General features: G+C 36.1%; 1 protein-coding gene across 3 annotated transcripts in view; it reads right to left on the bottom strand.

The window, feature by feature from the left end:
- The window catches only part of CCDC171 (coiled-coil domain containing 171), a 414,598-nt gene that overhangs the window by 171,837 nt on the left and 215,010 nt on the right, over positions 1–27,751 (bottom strand). For all 3 annotated transcript variants that reach the window (XM_030817262.1, XM_030817163.1, XM_030817225.1), the window contains 3 exons: positions 20,793–21,019; positions 19,800–19,982; positions 13,996–14,181 (listed from right to left, as the gene is read on the bottom strand). In XM_030817262.1, coding sequence (XP_030673122.1) covers positions 13,996–14,181; positions 19,800–19,982; positions 20,793–21,019 — 596 coding nt within the window. The remainder of the gene's footprint in view (positions 1–13,995; positions 14,182–19,799; positions 19,983–20,792; positions 21,020–27,751) is intronic.

The following is a 27,751-nucleotide window of genomic DNA, read 5'->3' as shown; positions in this document are numbered from 1 at the left end:
AGAAAGTTAACAAGGATATCCAGGAATTGAACTCAGCTCTGCATCAAGTGGACCTAATAGACATCTACAGAACTCTCCACCCCAAATCAACAGAATATACATTTTTTTCAGCACCACACCACACCTATTCCAAAATTGACCACATAGTTGGAAGTAAAGCTCTCCTCAGGAAATGTAAAAGAACAGAAATTTCTCTCAGACCACAGTGCACGTAGTTCTCATGCCATGGTTTTCAGCTCCATCAGGTCATTTAAGAACTTCTCTACGCTGGTTATTTTAGTTAGCCATTCGTCTAATCTTTTTTCAAGGTTTTTAGCTTCTTTGCAATGGGTTACATTTGACCTGTGGATCACATTTTGCTGATTCCTGATCTAATAGGCTAAACCCTTAACAACTAGAAAAAGAAGGGCTAAACTAACCTAAAATGTGACAGATTGATAAGTACAGCAAACCACCATGGCAAATGTATACCTATGTAACAAACCTGCATGTTCTGCACATGTATCCCAGAACTTAAAGTAAAATTTTAAAAAACTAAAAAAAATGGAAATAATAAAAATAACAGAAATAAATATTATAAAAAAAGAATAAGTTAGCAAAGCCAAAGCTTATTTTTTTAATGAACAACAAAATTAATAAACTCCTAGCAAGAGAAAAGAGAAAATACGAATTACCAGTATGAGGACTGAAAGAGGAATTATCACAACAGATCCAACAAGCATTAAAAATATAATAATGGAATGTTATAAAGCCTCTCTGTATCAATAAACTTAATGTCTTACAAGAAAATGACAATCTGATTCTAAAACTTGTATAGAAATTCAATGGATCTAAATAGCAAATACAGTTTCAAAAAAAGAGCAAAGTTAAAGGACTTACAGCACCTTAAAAATATGAATTCCAAAGCATCCTATAAAGGCACAGCAATTAAAACAATGTGGAATTAGCAAAAAGGAAGACATATAGATCAATGAAACAGAGACAGAGTCCAGTAATAAAGAAATAAACACACACAGAGGATTTAATACAGGGGCCAAAGCAATTCAACAGAAAAAGGACCACATTTTTTAAACAGCACAGGAATAACTTAGTATTTATTTGGAAAAAAAATAAACTTCAACCCTTACACCACACCATGTATAAAAATTAACTCAAAAAGGTAAAATCCTTTTCACATCATAGTAGGCAAACATTTCTTAGATGAAATATAAAAAGGATCAACTACAACAACAAAAGTTAGAATACGGATACTTCATCAAAATATAAAACTTTTATTTGAAAGATACTGAAAAAGAAAATGAAAAGGCAAACCAAAGACTAAAAGATAATATTATTAATATATGTGAAAAAAGAATCTATATAGAGAATATAGAAAGAATTTTTACAACGAATAAGACAAACAATCCAAAGTTTAAAATATTAAATGTTGGCCAAGCACAGTGGCTCATGCCTGTATTCCTAGCCCTTTGAGAGGCTGAGGCAGGTGGATTGCTTGAGCCCAGGAGTTTGAGACCAGCCTGGGCAACATGGAGAAACCCCATCTCTACAAAAAAATACAAAACTAGCCGGCATGGTGGCATGTGCCTGTAGTCCTAGCTACTTGAGAGGCTGAGATGGGAGGATTAGTTGAGCCCAGGAGGCAGAGGTTGCAGTGACCCATGATAGCGCCACTGCATTCCAGCCTGGGTGACAAAGGGAGATCTTGTCTCAAAAAAATCAGTCAATCAATCAAATATCAAATGGTTTGAACAGATACTTTACAAAGAACATATACGAATGACTAAGTACACTAAAAGATGATTAACATAATTAATCATCAGGTAAATGCAAATTAAATGCAAAAAACATACCATATACATCCATTATAACAGATAAAATTAAAGACAGTGCCAAGTATTCACCAGGATGTGAAGCAAATGGAACTTTCATACAGTGCTGATGGAAGTGTAAAATCATGCAGCCAATTTTGAAAAACATTTCGGCAGTTTCTTAAAAACTCACACTTACTATACAACCTAGGTATACCTCTGGGTGCTTGCTGGTCACCCACTGGTTTCTCCCTTAGCACTGGTGCTTGAGTCTGCCATAGGGGAACCTATAGGCTCTCCTATAGGCTGTAGGCTATACTTGCCAGGTCTGATTTGGCCCATCTTGCACCCTGCCAACGCTCCTCCCCACCCCCAGGGCTGAGGAGGGAGCTCAGACCATGGTGCACTCCACAAATGTGCCTATTGCCTGAGGCCATACTTGCCAGGTCTGACTTGGCCCATCTTGCACCCCGCCAACACCCTCTCCAACTGCAGGGTTGAGGAGGGAGCTCAGACTGCTGTAGTGGTAGTTAAACAATGTATACATTTGTCAAAAGGCACTGAGCTATAAATATCTAAAGTGTACGTTATATTGCTATAATTATATCTCAGTGAAGTTATTTTGAATTAAGTCATTACTCTTAGGATCTAATTGTTATTCTTCTCTAAGTAACCCTTTTTCTCCCATAACTTTAAAGACTTCTTCTTGTCTTTTTTATTCTGTTATCTCATTACTATGTTTATAGGTGCTTATGGTACTCTACTTTCATTCTTTTATTAAATCTGTTTCATTCTCTTTTTCTTTCCTCTTAATTTCTTATTATCCATCATTTTTGTCCCCCTGGAGAACATTATGTGTTATTTCCTCAGCTTTCTTCCAATTTGCTAATATATTTCATCAACGTCTACCCAATGTTCACTGAGTTCATAATCTCCATGACTATATTTTCATGTCTTAACTTATAACTTCTATTCATACCTTATCTCTTAGAATGCTCGAAAAAACACTTAAAGTATCTGTTTAGCTGATTTCAATGCTTCTAGTATTTCTACCACCTAAAGTGTAAATTTTCTCATTTGATGTGCAATTCATTTTTGTGTGATTTGTAATATTGAATTATATTATCAAATACTGAATTTTTTTATGAAAGTCTTGAGTGTGTTCTTTGAGATGCAGAAACACCCCTACTTGAACATTTATTTTCACGTTTCCTTCTACAAGGTCACACTGGTGACTGGACTGTACCATTTTAAAGATTAAATCTCAACTAAACAGTCCTTGGATCATTAAGGTGTAAACTAAGACCCTGTATTTGTGTGTGGCACAGGCCTAGGTTCCAGTTTCCTTAGTAACTTTTCCTACCTACGGTCCTGAGTAGATGTCAAATTCTCATGTAGCTGCTAGGCAGAGATTTTCTAATCCACATTTCATAGTAGGGCAGCCCTTCCAGATGCCTAGCTTCACACAGGTAGATCTCTCCTAGTCTCTGAGGCTTAAAGCCTAGATTTCCCTAACATTATTATTATCAACTCTGGCCTCCAGCTAGGTTTGCACACCCCAGTGAGCTAATTAGACTTCAGCTCCTTCTCATCATTTGGTGTTGAGTCCTCATCATTTGGTGTTTTGGTCCTCTTTATTTCTAGAACCTGAATATTTTGCTCTCTTTAAGCTTGGCTATATACCCCAAAATTCATTTGTTATATTTTTTCTAGTTTCCACTTGCTGTGGTTTGAATGTGTTTCCCAAAGGTCATGTGTTAAAATCTTAAACCCCAATGCAACAGTGCTGAGAGGTGAGACTTTTAAGAGGTGATTAGGTCATCAGGGCTCTGCCATCATAAAAGAATTAATATAGTTATCATGGGAGTGAGTTAGTTATAAATTAACCCATGAAATAGGGTTTCTTATAAAAGGATGGGTTTGGTCCCCTTCCCTACTTCCTTCCCCCAGAGAGTGCAAGCACACTGTCTTGCCCTTCTGCCTTCTGCCATGGGATGACACATAAAGAAGGTCCTCACCAGATGCCAGAACCTTGATATTGGTGCCAGCCTCCAGAACCTTGAGAAATAGATTTTTACTGTTATTTAATTACTCCATCTGTGCTATTCTGTCATAGCAACACAAAATGCACTAAGACACCACTCTCTGTGTTTGGAGTGGGAAGAAAAGTCCTTTCACGTTAGCAAAATCCTGACTTCAAGAAAGTGATGACAGTAGGAGAAACATAAATTACAAGACAATTCCAATTAAGACTACAGATCTAAAAGTCCCAAGTGAAAAATTAAGAAATTGGGTGCAGCAATATATTTTTAAAAAATCATCATGACTACATTGGGTTTACTTCAGGAATACAAGGCTGGTTTAACATTAGAATACTAAAATATAACCCAAGGGTCAGCAAACTTCTGATAGGAAATATTTTAGGCTTTGTGTACCACATGCCATCTGTATCACATGTTGTTCTTTGGTTTTGTTTATTTTTTATAATCCCTTAAAAATCTAAAAACCACTCTTAGATCACAGACTGTATAAACACAAATCATAGTTTGCTATTACCTGATATAATTCAACATGCCAACAGAATAAGTGAGAAAAGCCATATGATTATCTAAATAGATGCATAAACTATATTTCATAATATCCAACATCCATTCATGATTTTTCTTTTTTTGGGGAGGGGGCGGGGACAGTCTCCCTCTGTCACCCAGCTGGAGTGCAATGACACCATCTTGGCTCACTGCAACCTCTGCCTCCTGGGTTCAAGTGATTCTCCTGCCTCAGCCTCCCAAGTAGCTGGGATTGCAGGTGCCCACCACCACGCCTGGCTAATTTTTGTATTTTTAGTAGAGATGGGGTTTCATCATGTTGGCCAGGCTGGTTTTGAACTCCTGACCTCAGGTGATCTGCCCATCTAAGCCTCCAAAAGTGCTGGGATTACAGGCGTGAGCCACCATGCCTGGCCCATGATTTTTAAATTATGCATAATGTAGGAAGATAACTTCCCTAACCCAACAAGGATTATCAACTAAAACCTATATCAAACTTCCTTCTTAATGGAGAAATCTTAGAAAGATTTTCTTTAAGACTGGAAACAATATAAGGATGCCTACCACCTCCACCTCCACCCAACACTGTATCCTAGCCAGTACAGTAAAGCAGGAGAAAAAAAAAAACCTAAAGGAATAAGATTTGAAAACAAAAAACAAAACTATCATTATAGAATAAATATTACTGTCTATGCACTAGAGAGTATAGATAAAGTATTAGAAATGACAAGAGAGTTTAGCAATGTGGCTGCATATAAGATTAATATATCTGTCCTGTCTATAATCCCAGCACTTTGGGAGGCCGAGGTAGGCAGATCACGAGGTGAGGAGATCGATACCATCCTAGCCAATATGGTGAAACACTGTCTGTACTAAAAATACAAAACTTAGCCAGGTGTTGTGGCGTGTGCCTGTAGTCCAAGCTGCTTGGGACGCTGAGGAAGAAGAATCACTTGAACCTGGAAAGTAGAGCCTGCAGTGAGCTGAGATCCAGCCACTGCAATCCAGCCTGGGAAGAGAGTGAGACTCTGTCTCAAAAAAAAACAAACAAAATTGGACTAAGTGCAATGTGGTGCTGAGAAGAATGTATATTCTATTGATTTCGGGTGGAGAGTTCTGAAGATGTCTGTTAGGTCCGCGTGGCGCAGAGCTCAGTTCAGTTCCTGGATACCCTTTTTAACTTTCTGTCTCGTTGATCTAATGCTGACAGTGGGGTGTTAAAGTCTCCCATTATTATTGTGTGGGAGTCTAAGTCTCTTTGTAGGTCTCTAAGGACTTGCTTTATGAATCTGGGTGCTCCTGTATTTGGTGCATATATATTTAGGATAGTTAGCTCTTCTTGTTGAATTGATCCCTTTACCATTATGTAATGACTTTCTTTGTCTCTTTGGATCTTTGTTGGTTTAAAGTCTGTTTTATCAGAAACTAGGATTTCAACCCCTGCCTTTTTTTGTTTTCCATTTGCTTGGTAGATCTGCCTCCATCCCTTTATTTTGAGCCTATGTGTGTCTCTGCACATGAGGTGGATCTCCTGAATACAGCACACTGATGGGTCTTGACTCTTCACCCAGTTTGCCAGTCTGAGTGTTTTAACTAGAGCATTTAGCCCATTTACATTTAAGGTTAATATTGTTATGTGAATTTGATCCTGTCATTATGATGTTAGCTGGCTATTTTGCTCATTAGTTGATGCAGTTTCTTCCTAGCCTCGATGGTCTTTACAATTTGGCATGTTTTTGCAGTGGCTGGTACCAGTTGTTCCTTTCCATGTTTAGTGCTTCCTTCAGGAGCTCTTGTAGGGCAGGCCTGGTGGTGACAAAATCTTTCAGCATTTGCTTGTCTGTAAAGTATTGTATTTCTCCTTCACTTATGAAGTTTAGTTTGGCTCGATAGGAAATTCTGGGTTGAAAATTATTTTCTTTAAGAATGTTGAATATTGGTCCCCACTCTCTTCTGGCTTGCAGAGTTTCTGCCGAGAGATCCACTGTTAGTCTGATGGGCTTCCCTTTGTGGGAAGGTTCCATTCTCCCCATCACTTTCAGGTACACCAAACAGACGTAGATCTGGTCTTTTCACATAGTCCCATATTTCTTGGAGGCTTTGTTCGTTTCTTTTTACTCTGTTTTCTCTAAACTTCTCTTCTTACTTCATTTCATTCATTTGATCTTCAACCACTGATACCCTTTCTTCCAGTAGATCAAATCGGCTACTGAAGCTTGTGCATTCGTCAAGCCGTTCTTGTGCCATGGTTTTCAGCTCCATCAGGTCATTTAAGGACTTCTCTACACTGGTTATTTTAGTTAGCCATTCGTCTAATCTTTTTTCAAGGTTTTTAGCTTCTTTGCAATGGGTTTGAACTTCCTCCTTTAGCTCAGAGAAGTTTGATTGTCTGAAGCCTTCTTCTCTCAACTCATCAAAGTCATTCTCCATCCAGCTTTGTTCCATTGCTGGTGAGGAGCTGTGTTCCCTTGGAGGCGGAGAGGTGCTCTGATTTTCAGAATTTTCAGCTTTTCTGCTCTGTTTTTTCCCTATCTTCGTGGTTTTATCTACCTTTGGTCTTTGATGATGGTGACGTACAGATGAGGTTTTGGTGTGGATGTCCTTTCTGTTTGTTAGTTTTCCTTCTGACAGTCAGGACCCTCAGCTGCAGGTCTGCTGGAGTTTGCTGAAGGTCCACTACAGACCCTGTTTGCCTGGGTATCAGCAGCGGAGTTCCCTTTGAAAACTGGCACAAGACAGGGATCCCCTCTCTCACCACTCCTATTCAACATAGTGTTGGAAGTTCTGGCCAGGGTAATCAGGCAGGAGAAAGAAATAAAGGGTATTCAATTAGGAAAAGAGGTGCTCAAATTGTTCCTGTTTGCAGATGACATGATTGTATATTTAGAAAACCCCATTGTCTCGGCCCAAAATCTCCTTAAGCTGATAAGCAACTTCAGCGAAGTCTCAGGATACAAAATCAATGTGCAAAAATCACAAGCATTCTTATACACCAACAACAGACAAACAGAGAGCCAAATCATGAGTGAACTCCCATTCACAATTGCTTCAAAGAGAATAAAATACCTAGGAATCCAACTTACAAGGGATGTGAAGGACCTCCTCAAGGAGGACTACAAACCACTGCTCAATGAAATAAAAGAGGACACAAACAAATGAAAGAACATTCCATGCTCATGGATAGGAAGAATCAATATCAAGAAAATGGCCATACTGCCCAAGGTAATTTATAGATTTAATGCCATCCCCATCAAGCTACCAATGACTTTCTTCACAGAATTGGAAAAAACTACTTTCAAGTTCATATGGAACCAAAAAAGAGCCCGCATCGCCAAGTCAATCCTAAGCAAAAAGAACCAAGCTGGAGGCATCACACTACCTGACTTCAAACTATACTACAAGGATACAGTAACCAAAACACCATGGTACTGGTACCAAAACAGAGATGTAGACCAACGGAACATAACAGAGCTCTCAGATATAATACCACACATCTACAACCATCTGATCTTTGACAAACCTGACAAAAACAAGAAATGGGGAAAGGATTCCCTGTTTAATAAATGGTGCTGGGAAAACTGGCTAGCCATATGTAGAAAGCTGAAACTGGATCCCTTCCTTACACCTTATACAAAAATTAATTCAAGATGGATTAAAGACTTACATGTTAGACCTAAAACCATAAAAACCCTAGAAGAAAACCTAGGCAATACCATTCAGGACATAGGCATGGGCAAGGACTTCATGGCTAAAACACCAAAGGCAATGGCAACAAGAGCCAAAATTGACAAATGGGATCTAATTAAACTAAAGAGCTTCTGCACAGCAAAAGAAACTACCATCAGAGTGAACAGGCAACCTACAGAATGGGAGAAAATTTTTGCAATCTACTCATCTGACAAAGGGCTAATATCCAGAATCTACAATGAACTCCAACAAATTTACAAGAAAAAAAACAAACAACCCCATCAAAAAGTGGGCAAAGGATATGAACAGACACTTCTCAAAAGAAGACATTTATGCAGCCAACAGACACATGAAAAAAAAGCTCATCATGAGTGGCCATCAGAGAAATGCACATCAAAACCACAATGAGATATCATCCCACACCAGTTAGAATGGCGATCATTAAAAAGTCAGGAAACAACAGGTGCTGGACAGGATGTGGAGAAATCGGAACACTTTTACACTGTTGGTGGGACTGTAAACTGTTTCAACCATTGTGGAAGACAGTGCAGCGATTCCTCAAGGATCTAGAACTAGAAATACAATTTGACCCAGCCATCCCATTACTGGGTATATACCCAAAGGATTATAAATCATGCTGCTATAAACACACATGCACACATATGTTTACTGCAGCACTATTCACAATAGCAAAGACTTGGAACCAACCCAAATGTCCATCAATGATAGACTGGATTAAGAAAATGTGGCACATATACACCATGGAATACTATGCAGCCATAAAAAAGGATGAGTTCATGTCCTTTATAGGGACATGGATGAAGCTGGAAACCACTATTCTCAACAAACTATTGCAGGGACAAAAAACCAAACACCGCATGTTCTCATTCATAGGTGGGAACTGAACAATGAGAACACTTGGACACAGGAAGGGGAACATCACACACCGGGGCCTGTCGTAGGGTGGGAGGAGGGGAGAGGTATAGCATTAGGAGATATACCTAATGTAAATGACGAGTTAATGGGTGCAGCACATCAACATGGCACACGTATACACATGTAACAACCCTGCACGTTGTGCACATGTACCCTAGAACTTAGAGTATAATTTAAAAAAAGATTAATTTATCTGTCTATCTATTCATGTGTCAGTTACTTCGTTGATCTTACTCTTTGCGGGCTTCTGATGGAACTAGATTAGGCAAGCCTTTTTCCAGATAGACTTTTGCCTTAGCTTTTGCCTAGAACAATGGAATACTATTGATTATCCCTTTCAGGTTATTAAGCAATATCTTAATGTGGGAGCTTTAGGTTCAAGCTCCTATCTGCTGGTGGAACCCAAAGCTTAATCTTCTATTTCCAGGATTAATATTGGTATAGGTTGAGCATTCCTTATGTAAAATGCTCAGGACCAGAAGTATTTCAGATTTTGAATATTTTTGCATTTTGGAATGTTTGTATTATTTATATACTTACTGGTTGAGTATCCCAAATCTGATCATCTGAAATCCGAAATGCTCCAATGAGCATTTACTTTGAGCATCACGTCAGTGCTCAAAAAGTTTGATTTCAGAGCATTTTGGATTTTGGATTTTCAAATTAGGGATGCTCAACCTGTATTTGCCTCCAGGACAAACCTAGCATCTACTCATGGTGTTAACTTTGATTTCCACATACTGACGTTTGACAATATTGTCGTTTGTTTTATTTTTGTCCTTGGAGATTTCCTTTATGTCTTAATGCACTGCATTTATTGCATGGAATGTCTAATCCAAGATTTAGCTGTATTAAAACAAAAGGCCATTCTGAGTATCCAGTCTAAATTATTTTTTATAAAAACTATTACATATAAAGGAATGATTTAGGCTGGGCACAGTGGCTGACACCTGTAATCCCAGCACTTTGGGAGGCCAAGACAAGGGAATCGCTTGAACTCAGGAGTTTGAGACCAGGACTGGGCAACATAGGCAGTTTCCATCTCTACAAAAAAATTTTTTTAATTAGCTGGGTGTGGTGGCATGTGCCTGTAGACCCAGCTTCTTGATAGGGTGAGGCAGGAGAATTACTTAAGCCTAGGAGGTTGTGGCCTGGACAACAGAGTGAGGCCCTGTCTTAAAAAAAAAAAAAAAAAAGATATGATTTAAAACAAAATTCCCAAAATGTTAAGTGATTGCTTTCAGATTATAAATCATAGATAACTTGTTTTTTCTTCTGTATCCATATCTTCTACTCATGATCTTATTTTGTTTTTAAAAAGAAGAAACAATATAATTTGTTTTTTAAAATAAGTTATGCACAGGACATAAAAAAGAACTATTTTTTAAAGCATTACTGAAAACACAACAGAATATTTAACAAGCATACCCTTGCTTTTCAAATAGAATCTTAATTCATTCTCTTAAACATCCTGTAACTTAAGTATCATTATCCTTATTTCTGCAGAAGAGGAAACTGAGGCTCAGAAGGTTAAGTAATTTGCCCAACAACAGAGCTGGGATTTGAATTCAGGAACACTTTTTCCAAGGCCAGTGCTTTTTCCATTGAACCATGTTGCCGCCCACAAGAGAGCATTTTCACATTACCACCTGCTAGTTCTAATTAAGAGATAGTAATTAAACAATTCTCCACTCCTGACAACAATATTTAAGCTACTGGCAATTTAAAAAAATTAACATGTACAGCTCTTTATCTGCTTAAAGATATTATACCTAAACACAAACTATAACAGAGAAAAAGACTTCAATATGACACAGATGCTTTTCCAAAGCACAGTTCATTACATTATCTATTAATAGGACATGAAGCATAAAAATGTTGTTTAATGACCAATATGCTTATAAAAATTTTCAACTCCACTAATAATAAAAGAAATACAAATTAAAGTAACAAGGACATATCTATCAAATTGTCAAAAATGTTTTAAATAGTAATAGCCAGGTAGGGCCGAAGGTGCAATTCTCATATATCTTAGGAAAGAATGTAATCAGTAGAAACTTGCTGTAGGCAAATTGACAATATGTACATTTTTTGAATGTATGTGGTTTCTGACCTAGTAATTCCTCATCTAGGAATTCATCCTGATGAAATAATCACAGATATGTGTGTAACCTTTAGATACCAGTTTGTTCATCTTGATACTTACTTATAATAGCAAACGGAGATGGAGAAGCAGAAGAGAAAAAAAGGACGAAGAGGAGGGAAAGGAGTGAGAGAAGGAAGAGGAGGTGGAGGAGGAAGAAGCTGGGATAAATCTAAGTCTATAATATTAAATTAGGTTAATAAATTACGTACAGTACGTTCAAGTGATTACCAGAAGCTGCGAGTGGGGATGGGCAAATGTTAATCAAAGGGTACAAAGTTTCAGCTAGACAGAAAGAATAAATTTTGGTGATCTATTGTACAGCAAGGTAAGTACAGTTAATAATAATGTATATTTCAAAATGGTAAAAAAAAAAAGTGGATTATCACCACAAAGAAATGGTATGTGAAAAGATGAATGTTAGCCTGATTTGATCATTCCACAGTGCATAAATGTAGCAAAACATCAAAATACACCCTAAAGGTATGCAATTATTTGTCAGTTAAAAATAAGAAAAAATATACATCCAAAAGAATTCAACCAGCCAGGAAATGATGACACTGTCACGCGTGTCCATATAGAAGACCACCTAAACAGGCTTTGTGTAAGCAACAAGTTTGTTTATTCACTTGGGTGCAAGTGGTCTGAGTCCGAAAAGAGAATCAGCAAAGGGAGATAGGAGAGGGGCAGCTTTGTAGGACGTGGGTAGGCAGTGGAAAGTTACAGTTGAAGGTGGTTATCTGTTGTCAGCAGGGGAGGGGGTCAAAAGGTGCATGGTGGGGAGATCACGAGATCCATTGTCCTGGAGAAGAATGTCATAAGGTCGACTGATTAGTTAGGGTAGGGCAGGAACAAGTCATAATGGTGGAATGTCATCAGGTGGGTTATCAGTTAAGGCAGGAACTGGCTGTTTCACTTCTTTTGTGGTTTTTTGGCTGCTCCAGACTTCTTGGCTCCTACAGGCCATCTGGACATATATGTGCAGGTCACAGATGTTACAATGGCTGAGCTTCAGCTCAGAGGCCTGACAGATACCACTATACTTGTTAGCATAGAAAGAAATCCTTGACATGGTGTTTGAAGAAAGTAAGTAAAAAACAATATGTATAATAGTATGATTGTATTTTTAACCTATATTCAGTTATATTTCTATATTTTTAAAACATAAAGTCTGGAACACATATATCAAAATGTTGATGGTAGATATATCAGGTGATATGATTTGAGATTATTTTAATTTTTCTTCATCTATATTTTCTTATTTTTCCACATTGAATATTTATTACTTGCGTTAAAAAAAAGTGAAAAAAATTCACAGTCATATAGGTTGGTAAGCAAGAATGCTCACAGTCTATTACTAAGTAATACAAGTAAGTTTCAAAACAGTATATAAGTACGTTCTCATTTATGTAAGAAAAATAATATGCATTAGGTTGAGCCATTTGTAATTGCTGGCATTTGTCTAGTTTTCACTTATAAAAACAGTAATTTCAAATGGTTCAATTTAATACAAATATTTGGAAAAATATACTCTAAAATACTAATACCATCCTGGTCGTTTTTTCCTCTTCTTAAAGGACATCTATATTTTCCTCTTTAAATTCACATGTATTTTCCTGCTTTAGATTTCAAAATTTTCTAATTTTCCTGAAAACTAAATCCCAGTTTCAACATTTACAGGATACCCTGGGCAAGTTTATTGAAGTCTCTAAATTTAAACAAAAAAAAAATCAAAATCATAATAATAGTACCTACCTCACAGAGGTAGTTTAAAATGAGTAATTCATGTAGAGACACTAACACAGAGCCTGGCAAATGTACGCTGTCCATCAGTGGAACATATGATGTGGTGGTTAGGAAGACGGATGTGAAATCTGACTCCCTAGATATATTACTTACTAAGAAATGTGTAAGTTATGTCACCTCTCTCTATCTGTTTTCTCATCTATAAAACAGGAATAATCCCATACAGTTTGTGTGAGGAGTACCTAAGTGTTTTATAATCCCATACAGTTTGTGTGAGGAGTACGTAAGTGTTTTAAAGTAGTTAGCATAGTGCCTGGTAAACAGGAAGTTAACAATAACTTTTGGCTATTTTATCATTGATCATAATAGTATTATTAAGATATCAGAATAAATAGATATTATTTGTATAAGTTAATACCAACTCTGAGTTGATTAACTGTATTAAGTATGATATCCTATATAGAGGCTATATTATTTTTGTTTCCCTGGATTTAGTTCCATTCCAATGTATATAATCTCACTAGTGAAAAATCCACAAGTTTCATAATCAAAAACTAGAATTCTATTATACTTTGTAGGCAACATTTAAACCCATTAATGAAATTTTCTCAACTTTTAAATGATAGCTTCTCTTTTTCTTTGAAATATCTTTACCACAAATATATGACAGAGAGAACAACTCTTTCTAACTAAACCTCCCTTCTCCCCAAATATGTACTTATATAAGAATCAGACCCAGACCAAAACCTTCCAGAATCCAAAAGATGCGTGGAGTTTCCAAAGTCCATTGGGTACAAAACAAGAAAAGGAAAATTCTAAAGAGAGGAAGAAATAAGGAAGATAAAAGAAACAAAAAATTTACTGTTAATGTTATTGTTAATAATTGTTATTATTACTGGAAAAGATCTTCACTTTGTTTTCAACTAGCAAGTAAAGCCTACTTTTACCTTCTTGATACATGTGAATGCAGGCTTATAACTGAGGTCTCAGCAACATGTTTCATTCTATCCTCATAGAATAAAATTTTACATCTTGGGATCTATTCCTATTCAGGAGATATCATAATTCCCTCTAAGATCCACACATAGATAAAATATCCCTTTATGCAAATATCCCTTTATTCTCTTACCTTAGCAGCTTCTCCAAGAGTTTGGTTTCTGTCAGCTTCCTCACTGGAGTGCAATTCAAGTCTATAATTCAATTCCTGTAGTTGTTGTGCCTGTTCATTCAATAGCGTTTGTGCCTGCTGTTCCCGAAGTAATGCATTATTTAGTTCTTCACATGCACTTTCAAACTTCTCATGGGTGATCAATTTCTGTAAAAAGCGGGAGGGGGGAGAATCAGTTATAAAGCTAACTGCACTGTTGCATCATTTCATCTTCAAAACTAAAGGAATATAATACAAACATTTCTAGGTACTTGATACATTAAAAAATACAATTAGCTTTTCTTAATTGCATAAGTCAAGATAAAAATACTACTGTGATTTTTAAAGCACAACAGCCATACTTAGTTATCATTTTCAGTCAAATAAAATCTTAGAAAATTCATTTTAAATTCCATATAAATCCATGATACTAAGTTTAAATTTTCATACATGAGCACTTTTTATAAAGATTATGATTGTGGGAATTAAAACCTTTAACAAATTCCTTGGCTTTTAAGGGATCACCTAGAAGTTTGTGTTCAGTGTATGTTATTATTCAGGTCTCCCCGGTCAAATGTTTTCTCCTAGGCAGGTCTTACATGACTACACCTCTCCAACTCCCACTCACTCTATTATACCATCTTGTTTTATTTGCTTCACAGCCATTGTCATTATCTAAATTCATCTCACTTTTTTTATTGCCTGTCCACACCCTGCCACCAACCACACATATAAAGGTGTAGCATCCCCAAAGCAGGGACTTCATTTAGCTTTTCATCCAACATAGAGAAGAGTGCCTGGCACTCAGTGAGTGTTCAGTATTTGTTGAATGAAATAGTATTCATATATAAATATCTGCCAACAAAATCTACACCATAATACACAACATGGTTTTTACAATATCATGACTGCTTTGGACGGCACAGTACTCTGCTCTGGAATAACTAATGACAGTTCTAGACAGAGACGGAGAATCCAAGGCAAGACAAGCTTGTATTATCTCCTGTTCAAAATATTTAAACAAATGAAACCTAGATTCAACAAACAACAGAGACATCGTGAAGTATAAAAAAGAGGAAGGTTTCACAAAAGGTAGATAACCTGAGAAATATATATGAAAAACTCAAAGGAACGATTCAGGCCACTTAAATACACAAGTTATACATGTATCTATTTAAAAATTCTAACTTTCCCACTGTAAAACAGGATGTGAGGTGGATTAGTATCATTTGCCACAAATATAAAGCAGGTTGATTTGAAATTTCAAAAAATCTGGGACGAAAAAGCAGCAAAAAACAATCCTTTTGATTCTAAGCATCTAGTAACTATTGTAACTGAATATAGACTTTGTCTTTTATTTTTCTGACAAATAAAACAAAAACAGAAATGTGCATAGTCACAGTTTCCTCGTGGGCCAACAACAGCAAGCATGCAATTCATATAAAGAGAAAGACTTTTGCTGAAACTAAGTTTTAGGATAAATCAATTATATAGGTCCTTCTATATCATAATACATAAGCACTCAGTTTTATTTTGGCACCAGGTACCCTGCCTGCCACTTCCATGAAGCAACTGTCTTTTAAAACTCATTTCTCTTTTTAAGGGTTCATTCCTCAAAAATTTAAGAGTGCATTTCTCAACAATGAAGAAATTTTAAAAGCCAATAGTGTAGCATAAAAACAGATGTCTAATGACTTACCTAAGTTAATATAAAGAGAATGATCACAAGGCACACAGGAAAGTTGCCTCATTTTCAGAGAGTCACCTAGTAAAAGGTATATCTAATATGTCACTGATACTTGTATAGTGCTGGGATTATACAGAACACTAAACTTTTTACTCGCTGTTTAACAGCTGCCGAACTCTCCACATTGTGCTATTACAACCAAACCCTCAGCTTTCAGAACATCAAATCTAACAGTTTCCTCTCAGCACTCCAGTTCTATTTCTATTTATTAACATCCCTCTATGCGCTAGGTCTTGTGAACATATATTTTTGTACCTCTTTTATCTTTAATGTGTTGTTTTAAATTACCACTCCTTGCCATGAGACCATTCTGTCCTTTTCAATCCACTTGACCATCAAGTGAATAAAGATCTTTCCATCAACATCCCCACCATTTTGTAGGACTTCCTTGTTTTAACAAAACGTGTGTTCCCTCCCAGATACTGGCTCAATTCTGTTTATTCCTCTGTAAAGTAAATAAAATCAAACAAGTAAAGCAATGCAGAATAAGAAAGAGATGGTGTGTGAAAGCAAGTGTAAGGAGCTAATAAACAAAGATCATGAGACTGGGGAAGTTAGCTGTTAAAGAACGACTGTCTTTAGTTCTGTAGATGGACACAGTATTCCAAAACCATTAAAGTACTAAATAGCTTTTGGTTAGCAGGATGTTTCCCTTCATAATTTTAGACCAACTATAAAGAAGCTGTTTTATTCTCTCCAATACACTTTGTCTGAAATGAGTGAGAGACAAATGGTTGCAGGCACTCTCTCCAATTTTCTTAGAGGAAAATAGCATCTTTTCTTCATCTATTATGTTTTTAATATAACAACCCTTTATTAACACACTTAGGTATCAACATTAACCACTATAATGAAGTGGATAAAAGAATGAGTTTGGCTGGGCGTGGTGGCTCACGCTTGTAATCCCAGCACTTTGGGAGGCCGAGGCGGGCGGATCACGAGGTCAGAAGATCGAGACCATGGTGAAACCCCGTCTCTACTAAAAAAAAAAAAATACAAAAAAATTAGCCGGGTGTGGTGGCGGGCGCCTGTAGTCCCAGCTACTCGGAGAGGCTGAGGCAGGAGAATGGCGTGAACCTGGGAGGCGGAGCTTGCAGTGAGCCGAGATTGTGCCACTGCACTCCAGCCTGGGTGACACAACGAGACTCCGTCTCAAAAAAAAAAAAAAAAAAAAAAGAATGAGTTTTAGAGCCACATGAACCAAGTTCAAAGTCTGTCATTTCCATTAATAACTATATGACTCCAGGCAAGTTACTTAGTTTCTATCTGCTCCAAAATCCTCATCTGTAAATTAGAAATAATAATAGTATGTGAGATAATTATAAGGACCAAATGAGTCAACGCCTGTAACGTGCTTAGGGTCAGTGTCTGATACATGGTCAACATGATCACTAAATGTTAGACATCGTCACGTACTTCATAACTTATAATTATAGGACAATATCTAAAAACTAAGTACTGGCCAGGTGTGGTGGCTCACATTTGTAATCACAGCATTTTGGCAGGCTGAGGTAGGCAGATAACCTGAGGTCAGGAGTTTGAGATCAGCCTGGCCTACATGGTGAAACCCTGTCTCTACTAAAAATACAAAAAATTAGCTGAGCGTGATGGTGGGCGCCTGTAACGCCAACTCCTGCTGAGGCAGGAGAATTCCTTGAACCTGGGAGGTGGAGGCTGTGGTGAGCTGAGATCGCACCACTGCACTCCGGCCTGGGTGACAGAGTGAGACTCCATCTCAAACAATAAGGTAAAATAAACTAAAAATTAAGTACCTCTTCCCTCAATTATCCTATCTTTATTCCTACACTTCAGAGGAAGCAATTCACGCTAAGCACTTCCTCAAACATACTCTTAATTACTGCAAGCCAGTTATTCAAAGCCCTTACAAGAGGGTTCTGTCACCTTCCACTAACCTTCCCTCAAACTCTAATCTTCTCTCTAGGTTCTAGAAATTAAGTCCTGACTACTTCTAAACTAATCAAAGATGTAAACTTGTTTTCTTAATACTTAACTATGGACTAGGAAATCAAATTCTGTAGAATATTTAGAATTCTTCATATATTTTCCAGGGAGCAACATATGTAAGGAATTTTCCAATTTTTACAAAAGCCATTATTATCTAAATCTAAATACAGTTGACTATACTCTAAATCTCAAATTGCATAAATGACTGTCTGTGTCCATTTTGGTAGACTATCTCAATATCCCCAATTCAACTATTTCTATGATAAAGAAGCAAATCAAACGGAAGGAGAGACACGCTTCAGAAGAATTCGTTTTTAAAAGTATAAACATCTCTTTATTATTTAAGTAAAATGGCAAAAAATGGAAAAAAATCACATATTTAAGAAAAGGGAAATACTCAAATTTTGATACATTCACATGACACACTAGTATTCATTTAACTAAAATGAAATTAATGACAGAGGAAAATGATTACAGTACTTTAAGTGCATACATGTATACATATATTTATATAAGTCAGGATGCAAACTGTACATACAAAATTATTCCAGACTACAACTGTGCATAAAGGTATGCACAGGCACATATATACACAAGAAATGTGGAGAACAAAATGCATCCACATTTCAACAGTGATTGGTACTGGGTGGTAAGATTAAAATGATTTTAACTTTCCTCGTTTTTAAAATAAATTTTTTTTGTAGAGATGGGGTCTCACTATGTTGCCCAGGTTGGTCTTGAATTCCTGGCCTCTAGTAACCTTCCTACCTTGGCTTCACAAAGCACTGGGATTATAGGCATGAGCCACCATACCCAGTCTAAACTTTCTTCTTAATACTTTCTTGTATTTTTACTTACAGTCGTCATGTATAACTTTTATAATTAGAAAAAAAAAGTTGAAGCAGCTCAACTCTTAAATTTTCCTTCTCTGAGCAAAAAACTAAGAGAAGGAAAAATTATGGTGTCTTTAGACATTTACTGGAAATAAACCTACGGCTTAAGAGTAATTCATGATTACTTGACCTGCCTAATTCATAGGAACTCTTTGCGCTTTGAAGGTGTATCTACTTGAAATAATAATTAACACTAGCACAATTACATTATCATAGGATTAATAACTAAACTACTATACCTGCTGCTGTCTCTGTTACTGCAAATGTTAAAACTGTAAATTCCAAATTAATCAAAAGATAAACTTAAAAGCACATTTAAACTGAAGTTATAGTAGCTATTTTAAGTTGTATAGTCTTGAAGTTTCAGGGTAATCTTTTAACTCTATGTTCCCATATCCACATTAAAAACAGCAATGTTAATAACCATCCCAACTGCAAACAGAATATGTGGATGTCTGCATTATATTGTGCTTCACACAGTTAGACATTTTGTTCTTGATCTAATGGTATTTGGCATACGGCCTTGCTTTTTCAGCTATTTTCTGCTTTGTAAAATAATATATATAAGTCATTGATGGACGTCAGATAAATTGAACATTTCCTTGGAAAAGCAATTTGATTTCATACTAAATAATCTAACTTACTCAAAATATTCAATATAAGAAGGGAACAGGCCAGGCGCGGTGGCTCACGCCTGTAATCCCAGCACGTTGGGAGGCTGAGGTGGGCAGATCAGCTGAGGTCAGGAGTTTGGGAACACCCCGGCCAACATGGAGAAATTCCATCTCTACTAAAAACACAAAAATTAGCCAGGCGTGGTGGCAGCCACCTGTAATCCCAGCTACTTGGGAGGCTGAGGTAGGAGAATCACTTGAACCTGGGAGGCAGAGGTAGCACTGAGCTGAGATAGCACCACTGCACTCCAGCCTGGGCAACAGAGTGAGACTCCATCTCAAAAAAAAAGAAGAGAGGAAATTTCTCTCCCCACTCCCCGACCTGCCACCAACATCAGAAATTAGAGGCATTTTAGATGGGAAGTTTTCTGAAGAAAAAGAAATGTTATTAACAGGGTTTTGAATTATTTGAAAAACCAAACATAACAAAAGTTAAGGAAAAAAGGATATAGAGATAAAGAAATAAATATCACCAAAGCAACAGTTTCCTAGATGATATATACTTACAGACTGCTTAAATTCATTTAATTGCATTTGCAGACTCTGGGCTTTGTCAAGCTCCTTTTTCATTTCATTCACACTTCGTTTGAATTCTGTGGCCTCTAAGCGTAGTGAGCGGCGCTCCACTTCTGCAGCATGCAGTCTTTGTGTAAATCCAAATATTTGCTTCTGCAACGATGCTGTGCTTTTCTGTTGTTAAACAAGAGCAATTTTATAAACAGTAACTACAGATTTACTAACAATAGCAATAACCATTTTACTAAATTAAATGTAACTTCGATTATCCAAAAACCAGTGCTAGCTATTACAGAAACGTGGAGGTGAAAACTTTATTTTTTATGTGACCAATAATTTGGCTTATGAAAAATGAACATCTGGAGAAAAGAAATAATCTAGATAGCTAAAAATGAAATTGACAGCTGTTTAGGTCTCATACAATCCTGTTGCAGTGCATTTATAGAGAACATTAAATTTAGCACTAATGTCATGCCTTTTTTTTTTTTTTTTTTTTTTTGGAGATAGTCTCACTCTGTAGGCCAGGCTGCAGTACAGTGGCACAATCTCATCTCACTACAACCTCCACCTCCGAGTTCAAGTGATTCTCGTGCCTCAGCCTCCTGAGCAGCTGGGATTACAGGTTCGTACGAGGCACCCACCACCATCCCCAGCTCATTTTTGTATTTTTGGTAGAGGTGGGGTTTCACCATGTTGGCCAGGCTGTTCTTGAACTCCTGACCTCAGGTAATCCACCTGCCTTGGCCTTCCAAAGTACTGGGATTACAGGCATCAGCCACCATGCCTGGCCCATGATTTTTGTATTTTGATATTTTGGACACTTATTTGGAAGTACTTTTATTTACTGTATTAAAATTTTACATGAACTATAAAGAAAATCCAGATACATTCATGTACAACTAATAATTTAAACTACAAATTAGGCTAATTCAAAATTAAACCTACAAGTTCTTAGGTTACTACTAAATGAAAGTGTATACATACCATAATGGGCACATGGCCACGCAAACCATATTTCAGGGCCAGTGTGTTTACTTTATGAAGTCCATGGGCCAGCCTCTGAACCAGGGAATCTTTTTCTACATATGTAATACTCCTGCTACTGTGCAGAGGTATACATTCCATTACCAGACTAATTTTATCCATGAGTTTTGCAAAAGAATTCTTGGCTGCACCTATGAGTAAATGTCCACAAATTCTGGAATTTGGATCTTCAAAGAAAAAGAAAAAAAGGCACAAAAATGCGAATTATCTCTTGTTCATTTCACAACACTGCTAATCACATAATGAAAATATTTTTTAATTATATAATTCCCATTCACCTGTAGTAATTCATTCAAAAAGTTCCTTCCCACATTATTTTCACTATGAAAAAAAGGAATTCAGAGAATAGCTCACCTATTAAATATATCAAAAAAAATCTGCATGTATTTACAGTATGCCATTCGCATGGAATAGCATGACACTAAAAATTCATCACTCTTTTCTTTGTTTTAAAACCTAAAATAAATCCATTTTCTATTTACAACTACCGAAGCTTGTTACCTTCATGCCATACTATTTATATTCTCAGACAAGAAAATATAATTTGCCTTATTCCAAGGCAATTAAAATTTTACAACTACAATTACTTATTTCCCCACAGAATTTTGGTAATCATCCTTCTCATATAATGGACTTAAGGTCCCAGCATATCCAACATGGCCTGCTTACTGCTAGATTCATCAGGTCTGTAATTAATAATTGTGTTTAATGTTGATAAATAAAATTGTCAGTGCTCCTTCTACTAATTGGTATTCCAGATAATGGTTAATAGGTTTATTTATGCCTTAATAAAGTAATGTAATTTAGTTTTCCCTCTGCTAGGTAGGTCTTAATCTGTCATTACTTGTCTTATGATACTATCCATGTAAAATGACAAGCACAGAAAGATTATTTAAATTCATAGTATAACATTCTACATTTTTAAGAGCCTCTGCTGTTGGTGTTAATTTAAATCTTGTCTTTACATCATAAGCACAAAAAGCAAATTTGGCTAGTCTTACCAAATTAAAAATGTTTTATCCTTATAAGAATACATATAATTCAACACAGAAGAGTAACATTGACTGAGACAGTAACCAACCAATGGTTTGCTATGGCATAAAGAACTGTCTCATGGAAACATTGTTACAAAATTTGAGCTTCATTCTACTTATTTTATTCCTCAATGTTTAAAGGACAGACAAATTTTAAAATCTATGTAGCAGTCAGAATTTGAAAATGATCTTGCTTAGGAGTTATACATAAATTGGAAATAAAGTGAATAAAAGCATAATATCCTCCAGGTAAAATTTATTTCTATCAGTTATTGATGCATTACCTTCTAAATATAAGGTAATATAAGTTTAATTCTATATGCCACTCATTATAAACATACTCTGTGACAGTCCCATGGAAAAAAGACAAAGTATAATGAAAATACACAGTCCTTTTGTTAACAATCATATTCCTTAAATAAATAATGGATGAAAAAGAATTAAGTAGCTTTATATGGCAATCAACATATAAACAGAACACTGAGTTAAAGGAATTTACTAAAGTACTATATGAATAGGCCACTGTTGAATGAAAGAACAGTAAAATTTATTTTGTCTATAATGTTCAATTTAATATATCATTTCAATACCTAATATATATATGTATTCCCTGTTTCTCCAACTACCTTGCAATTATTTATCTGTGTCTTTTTTCATCTTAATGAACTCTTTTTATCTTCACGGTGCCAGCCCAGCATACATGGGTATTTTTTACATGTTTGTTAAATTATATTTCTTTTTATTTCCATAGCTACTGCAACAATGCTGAACACAAGAATACCAAGAGAAATTAATGTTAACTCTTATGACATGTCAAAGGTTCTTGTTTTTAAATAAACAATGTAAAAGTTCATTATTTTAGGAAATTTAAGGATACAAAAAAAATTTTCACAGATAAAGAGCCTTTAAAAGCACAAATTAATTGTAATTAAATTTTAATAAATAGGCCAGTCACAGTGGCTCATGCCTGTAGTCCCAGCACTTTGGGAGGCTGAGGCAGGCAGATCACGAGGTCAGGAGATCAAGACCATCCTGGCTAAAACGGTGAAACCCCCTCTCTACTAAAAATACAAAAAATTAGCCGGGCGTGGTGGCACGTGCCTGTAATCCCAGCTACTCAGGAGGCTGAGGCAGAAGAATCGCTTGAACTCGGGAGGGCAACAGAGCGAGACTCTGTCTTAAAAAAGGAATAAATAAATAAACAACTAAGGTTTTTTACTTTGTCACAGAAATGTTTGTGTAGACACTGACTGATCTGAAGGGTGATACTAAATGACAATATAATTCTGCAATGCATTCTTCTAAATTTTTAAGAAGTGAAAGTCATATGCTCTAAGTTCCTAACTGCTGACTCTCCATGAATTACAGTAAGAGCACTAAATAATGTATGCTATAATAAGAAGTGTTTTTACAATATAGTTCACATTATACAGTAAAGAGGGCAATTTTTTTAATTCCAATAGGTTTTGGAGGAACAGGTGGTGTTTGAATAAATATTTTAGTGGTGATTTCCGAAATTCTGGTGCACCCATCACCCAAGCAGTGTACACTGTACCCAATGTATTCTTTTATGCCTCGTCACTTCTCACCCTTTCCCCTGAGTCCCCAAAGTACAATGTATCATTCTTATGCCTTTGCATCCTCATAGCTTAGCTCCCACATATGAGTGAGAACATACCATGTTTGGTTTTCCATTCCTGAGTTACTTCACTTAGAATAACGGTCTCCAATTCCATCCAGGTTGCTACAAATGCCATTATTTCGTTCCTTTTTTTGGCTGAGTAGTATTCCATGGTATATAGATACCAATTTTCCTTATCCACTTGTTGATTGATGGGCATCTGAGCTGGTTCCACACTTTTGCAATTGCAAATTGTGCTGCTATCAACATGCGTATGCAAGTATCTTTTTTGTATAACGACATATTTTCCTCTGAGTAGATACCTAGTAGTGAGATTGCTGGATCAAACTGTAGATTTACTTTTAGTTCTTTAATGAATCTCCACACTGTTTTCCACAGTGGTTGTACTAGTTTACATTCCCAAAAACAGTGTAAAGTGTTCCCTTTTCACTGCACCCATGCCAACATCTATTATTTTTTATTTTTTTTTTATTATGGCCATTCTTGCAGGAGTGAGGCGGTACGGCGTCACGGTTTTGATTTACATTTCCCGATCTTAGTGATGTTGAGCACTTTTCCATCTGCTTATTGGCTACTTGTATATCTTTTGAGAATTGTCTATTCATGTCCTTAGCCTACTTTCTGATGACTTTTTTTTTTTTTTTTTTTAGACAGCGTCTTGCTCTGTCACCCAGGCTGGAGTGCAATGATGAGATCTTGGCTCACTGCAACCTATGCCACCTAGGTTCAAGTGATTCTCTCACTTCAGCCTCCCGAGTAGCTGCGGTTACAGGTGCCCAACACCACACCCAGCTAACTTTTATATTTTTAGTAGAGACAGGGTTTCACCACGTTGACCAGACTGGTCTTGAAATCCTGACCTCAAGTGATCCACCTACCTCAGCCTCCCAAAGTGCTGGGATTACAGGCGTGAGCCATCGCACCTGGCCTAATCAGACTGTTTTGTTCTTGCTGATTTGTTTGAGTTCTTTGTAGATTCTGCATATTAGTCCTTTGTCGGATGTATAGGTTGTGAAGATTTTTCTCCCACTCTGTGGGTTGTCTATTAAATCTGCTGCTTATTTCTTTGGCTGTGAAGAAGCTTTTTAGTTTAATTATGCCCCCTCTATATTTATCTTTGTTTTTGTTGCATTTCTTTTGGATCAGAGTGCAATTAATTCTACATTTAAAAAATGAAGAAACAAAAAAATCCTCTAGTGATACAGTTGTCAAATTATTTATATAATAATACAGAAATAAGAGGAAAAAAATAAAGTCACTAAAGTTCCTCATGTGTACTTGTCTAGACTGTTGTAAATGTTTGGCTTGTTAAATTTAACAAATTCTTATGTTAAATACATTTGTTAATCACTTTCTTCTTATTTAATAAAATGTGTCTTTAATGCAAAAAGCAAACCCTATATTCTGAAATTACTTTTTCCAATAGAAGGGGAAAAAATGTACATCTAGGGCTAAAATCTTCAAAACAAATTCATAAAGAATTGTTTCGACCTGTAGTTCTAAATCTGTGGGCTGCAGATCTTGATGAGGTGGGAAAGGAAGGACATTGAAAAGTTATTGCAAGAGTTCCACTACTTTTAGCTACAGTAACCATTGTGCATTTTAACCTTTATTTAGCCCTAACAAAATATATGCGTGAATAATAATGATACTGTGAGTAATAAAATTAAAAGTCCCTTGAAAACATTACATAAATCAACTGCTACTCAAAATACATCTATTATGTGGAAGAGAGAGCAATCTACAACATTTTTTCTTATTAAAATGAAGTCCTCATACTCAAAGATCGAGAAATATTCCTTTAACCAAAAAAGGTAATAATTAGTAATGTTTAAAATGATGTTAGTAATGAGTATAATAATAGTAGCAAAAATAATAATACTGTAATAATGAGTAATGTTAATAATCATGTTAATAATATTAATAATGAGTATTGTTAACTAAATTTAATTCCAACTCAGTTCTACACACTTGGTAACATTTTGTCAACCCTGACATCTCTATTTCCCTTGCCATATTCCCATTTCTTGTTCTTAGTATTTCTCCAATTTATTCCATTTTCTCTGTAGTCATGGCCATATCTAAGATGCACTCTTCTCCAGTCTTCCCCCTCTTCAATCCATTCTCCACATAGTAGATAGAATAACTCGTAACACACAACTAGGATCTCATCACACTGCCCGCTTTTACGCTTCAATTACTTTCTTCTAATCTAAGAATGGATTTTAAACTCCTTAAAACGTGGCTCAAAAGTCCTACACATCTGGTCCCTACTTACTTTCACAGGAACATCTTTCACTATTTATATGCCACTTACTTTATATGCAACTCCTTTTAAGTGACCCCAATATATCACAATCTTAAAGCATTCCCTCTGAGCAAAAATTATGCTTGTGTTCCAAACTGCTAATAATTTGAGAAACATGAATGTGGACATCATTTTTCAAATTTGGGAGGCAAACATTATAGTAAGATGTTTGCTTCAAAGCAATGGTTTATCTAAAAATCACTGGGCAAAACAGCCCAGAAAACTACAAAAAAAAAAGTAGTACGTGAATTTGTCTTATTGTAAAACACACTGATATACACTCATGAAAAATGCAGTATGATACTGGTACTAGAAGAGAGGTGGAAACTAATGGAGTAAACTGGAAATACAGGAAATAGATCGATCCATGAACTTAAGCAATAATTTAACGTGTTATAAATGGCATATCTTAATCAGGGAAAAGATGGATTACAGAATTTAAAAATACTGGTGCAGGCCAGGCATGGTGAATTATGCCTGTAATCCCAGCACTTTGGGAGGCCAAGGCTGGCAGATCACTTGAGGCCAGGAGTTGGAGACCAGCCTGGCCAACACAGAGAAACCCCGTCACTACTAAAAATACAAAAAATTAGCTGAATGTGGTGGCGCGTGCCTGTAATCCCAGCTACTTGGGAGGCTGAGGCACAATAATCACTTGAACCCAGGAGGCAGAGGTTGCAGTGAACTGAGACTGGCCACAGCACTCCAGCCTGGGCAACAGAGAGAGACTCTGCCCCCCCACCATCCCCCAAAAAAGCTACCTGGTCATCTGGCTGCAAAAATAGTTTAATCATTTATTCACTATTTACAGGAAAAATAATTCCAGATAAACTCAAGATTTAATGTATCAAAAGTATTCTACTAAAATATGAGCAATACTACCTTGAGGTAAGGCTAGCCTTTCTCAGCAACTTACCATAACAAAAAACAGAAATAAATGATTACTAATTTTTAAACTATATAAAAATATCACAAGCAAAATTAAAACACAAGCTGCAAAATTATTTGCACTATGATAAAGTGTTAATATACATGATACACAAGGAGTTTTTATAATTCCATAAGACACACACATCCCAAAATATGATCATAATATGATCATTTGTCGAATATGAATGGGCTTATAACAAATGAAAAGATGTGCAACCTAACTACCAATCAAAGAATACAAATAAGTAATAATATAATGTCTTTTGCCTTTTACATTGATAAAGGCCAAAGAGATTATCAAAATTTTGTGTGCCAAAGGTATTATGAGAAAACCAGAACAGTCAACACTGTTCACGAAAAAACAATGTAAAGCATACTGATAGTACTTTCTAAATGTAAAATATACAATCCCATTTCTTATGAATTTAGCCCATGAAATAACTGCACAAGTATAAAATGATTTTATACACAAGCATATTAACTATAGTATGGCTGATTACAATACTGCTTAAAATGGTGAAAAAAATAAGAAAAAATAAATACCTATCAAAAGGAAATTTGCTGAGTAAATTACAGTAGATATATACAGTGCAACTTGTATGTAACTAAATACAATTAATGACATAGATTTATTTTATTGATATTAAAAGATATTCATTATCCACTGAGTGGGGGTAAAAATAATTACAATGAAGCATGATTATATGATTCCCTCATGTAAAACTGTGTGCATTTGATTATATTTGTACACATGTATGGGATATTTGTAGAGATCATCAAAATGTTAAGAATAGTTGGAGGTGACCCTTTGAGTGATTTTTACTTTCTGTGCAGGTTTCTGTATTGTGTGAAGGTTTTACGCTGGGCATAAGCATTTTCACAGAAATAACAGAACTATTTTTAAAAGCACCATGCAGTATCTTACTCATTCATTCATTCAACAGCTAGCTATAGAATAGCTCATATGTATAAGGGAACTGTGTTG

This window comes from Nomascus leucogenys, chromosome 1a, assembly GCF_006542625.1.
Source record: "Nomascus leucogenys isolate Asia chromosome 1a, Asia_NLE_v1, whole genome shotgun sequence".
Taxonomy (NCBI): domain Eukaryota; kingdom Metazoa; phylum Chordata; class Mammalia; order Primates; family Hylobatidae; genus Nomascus; species Nomascus leucogenys.
This window is presented reverse-complemented; position numbering and strand designations above follow the sequence as displayed.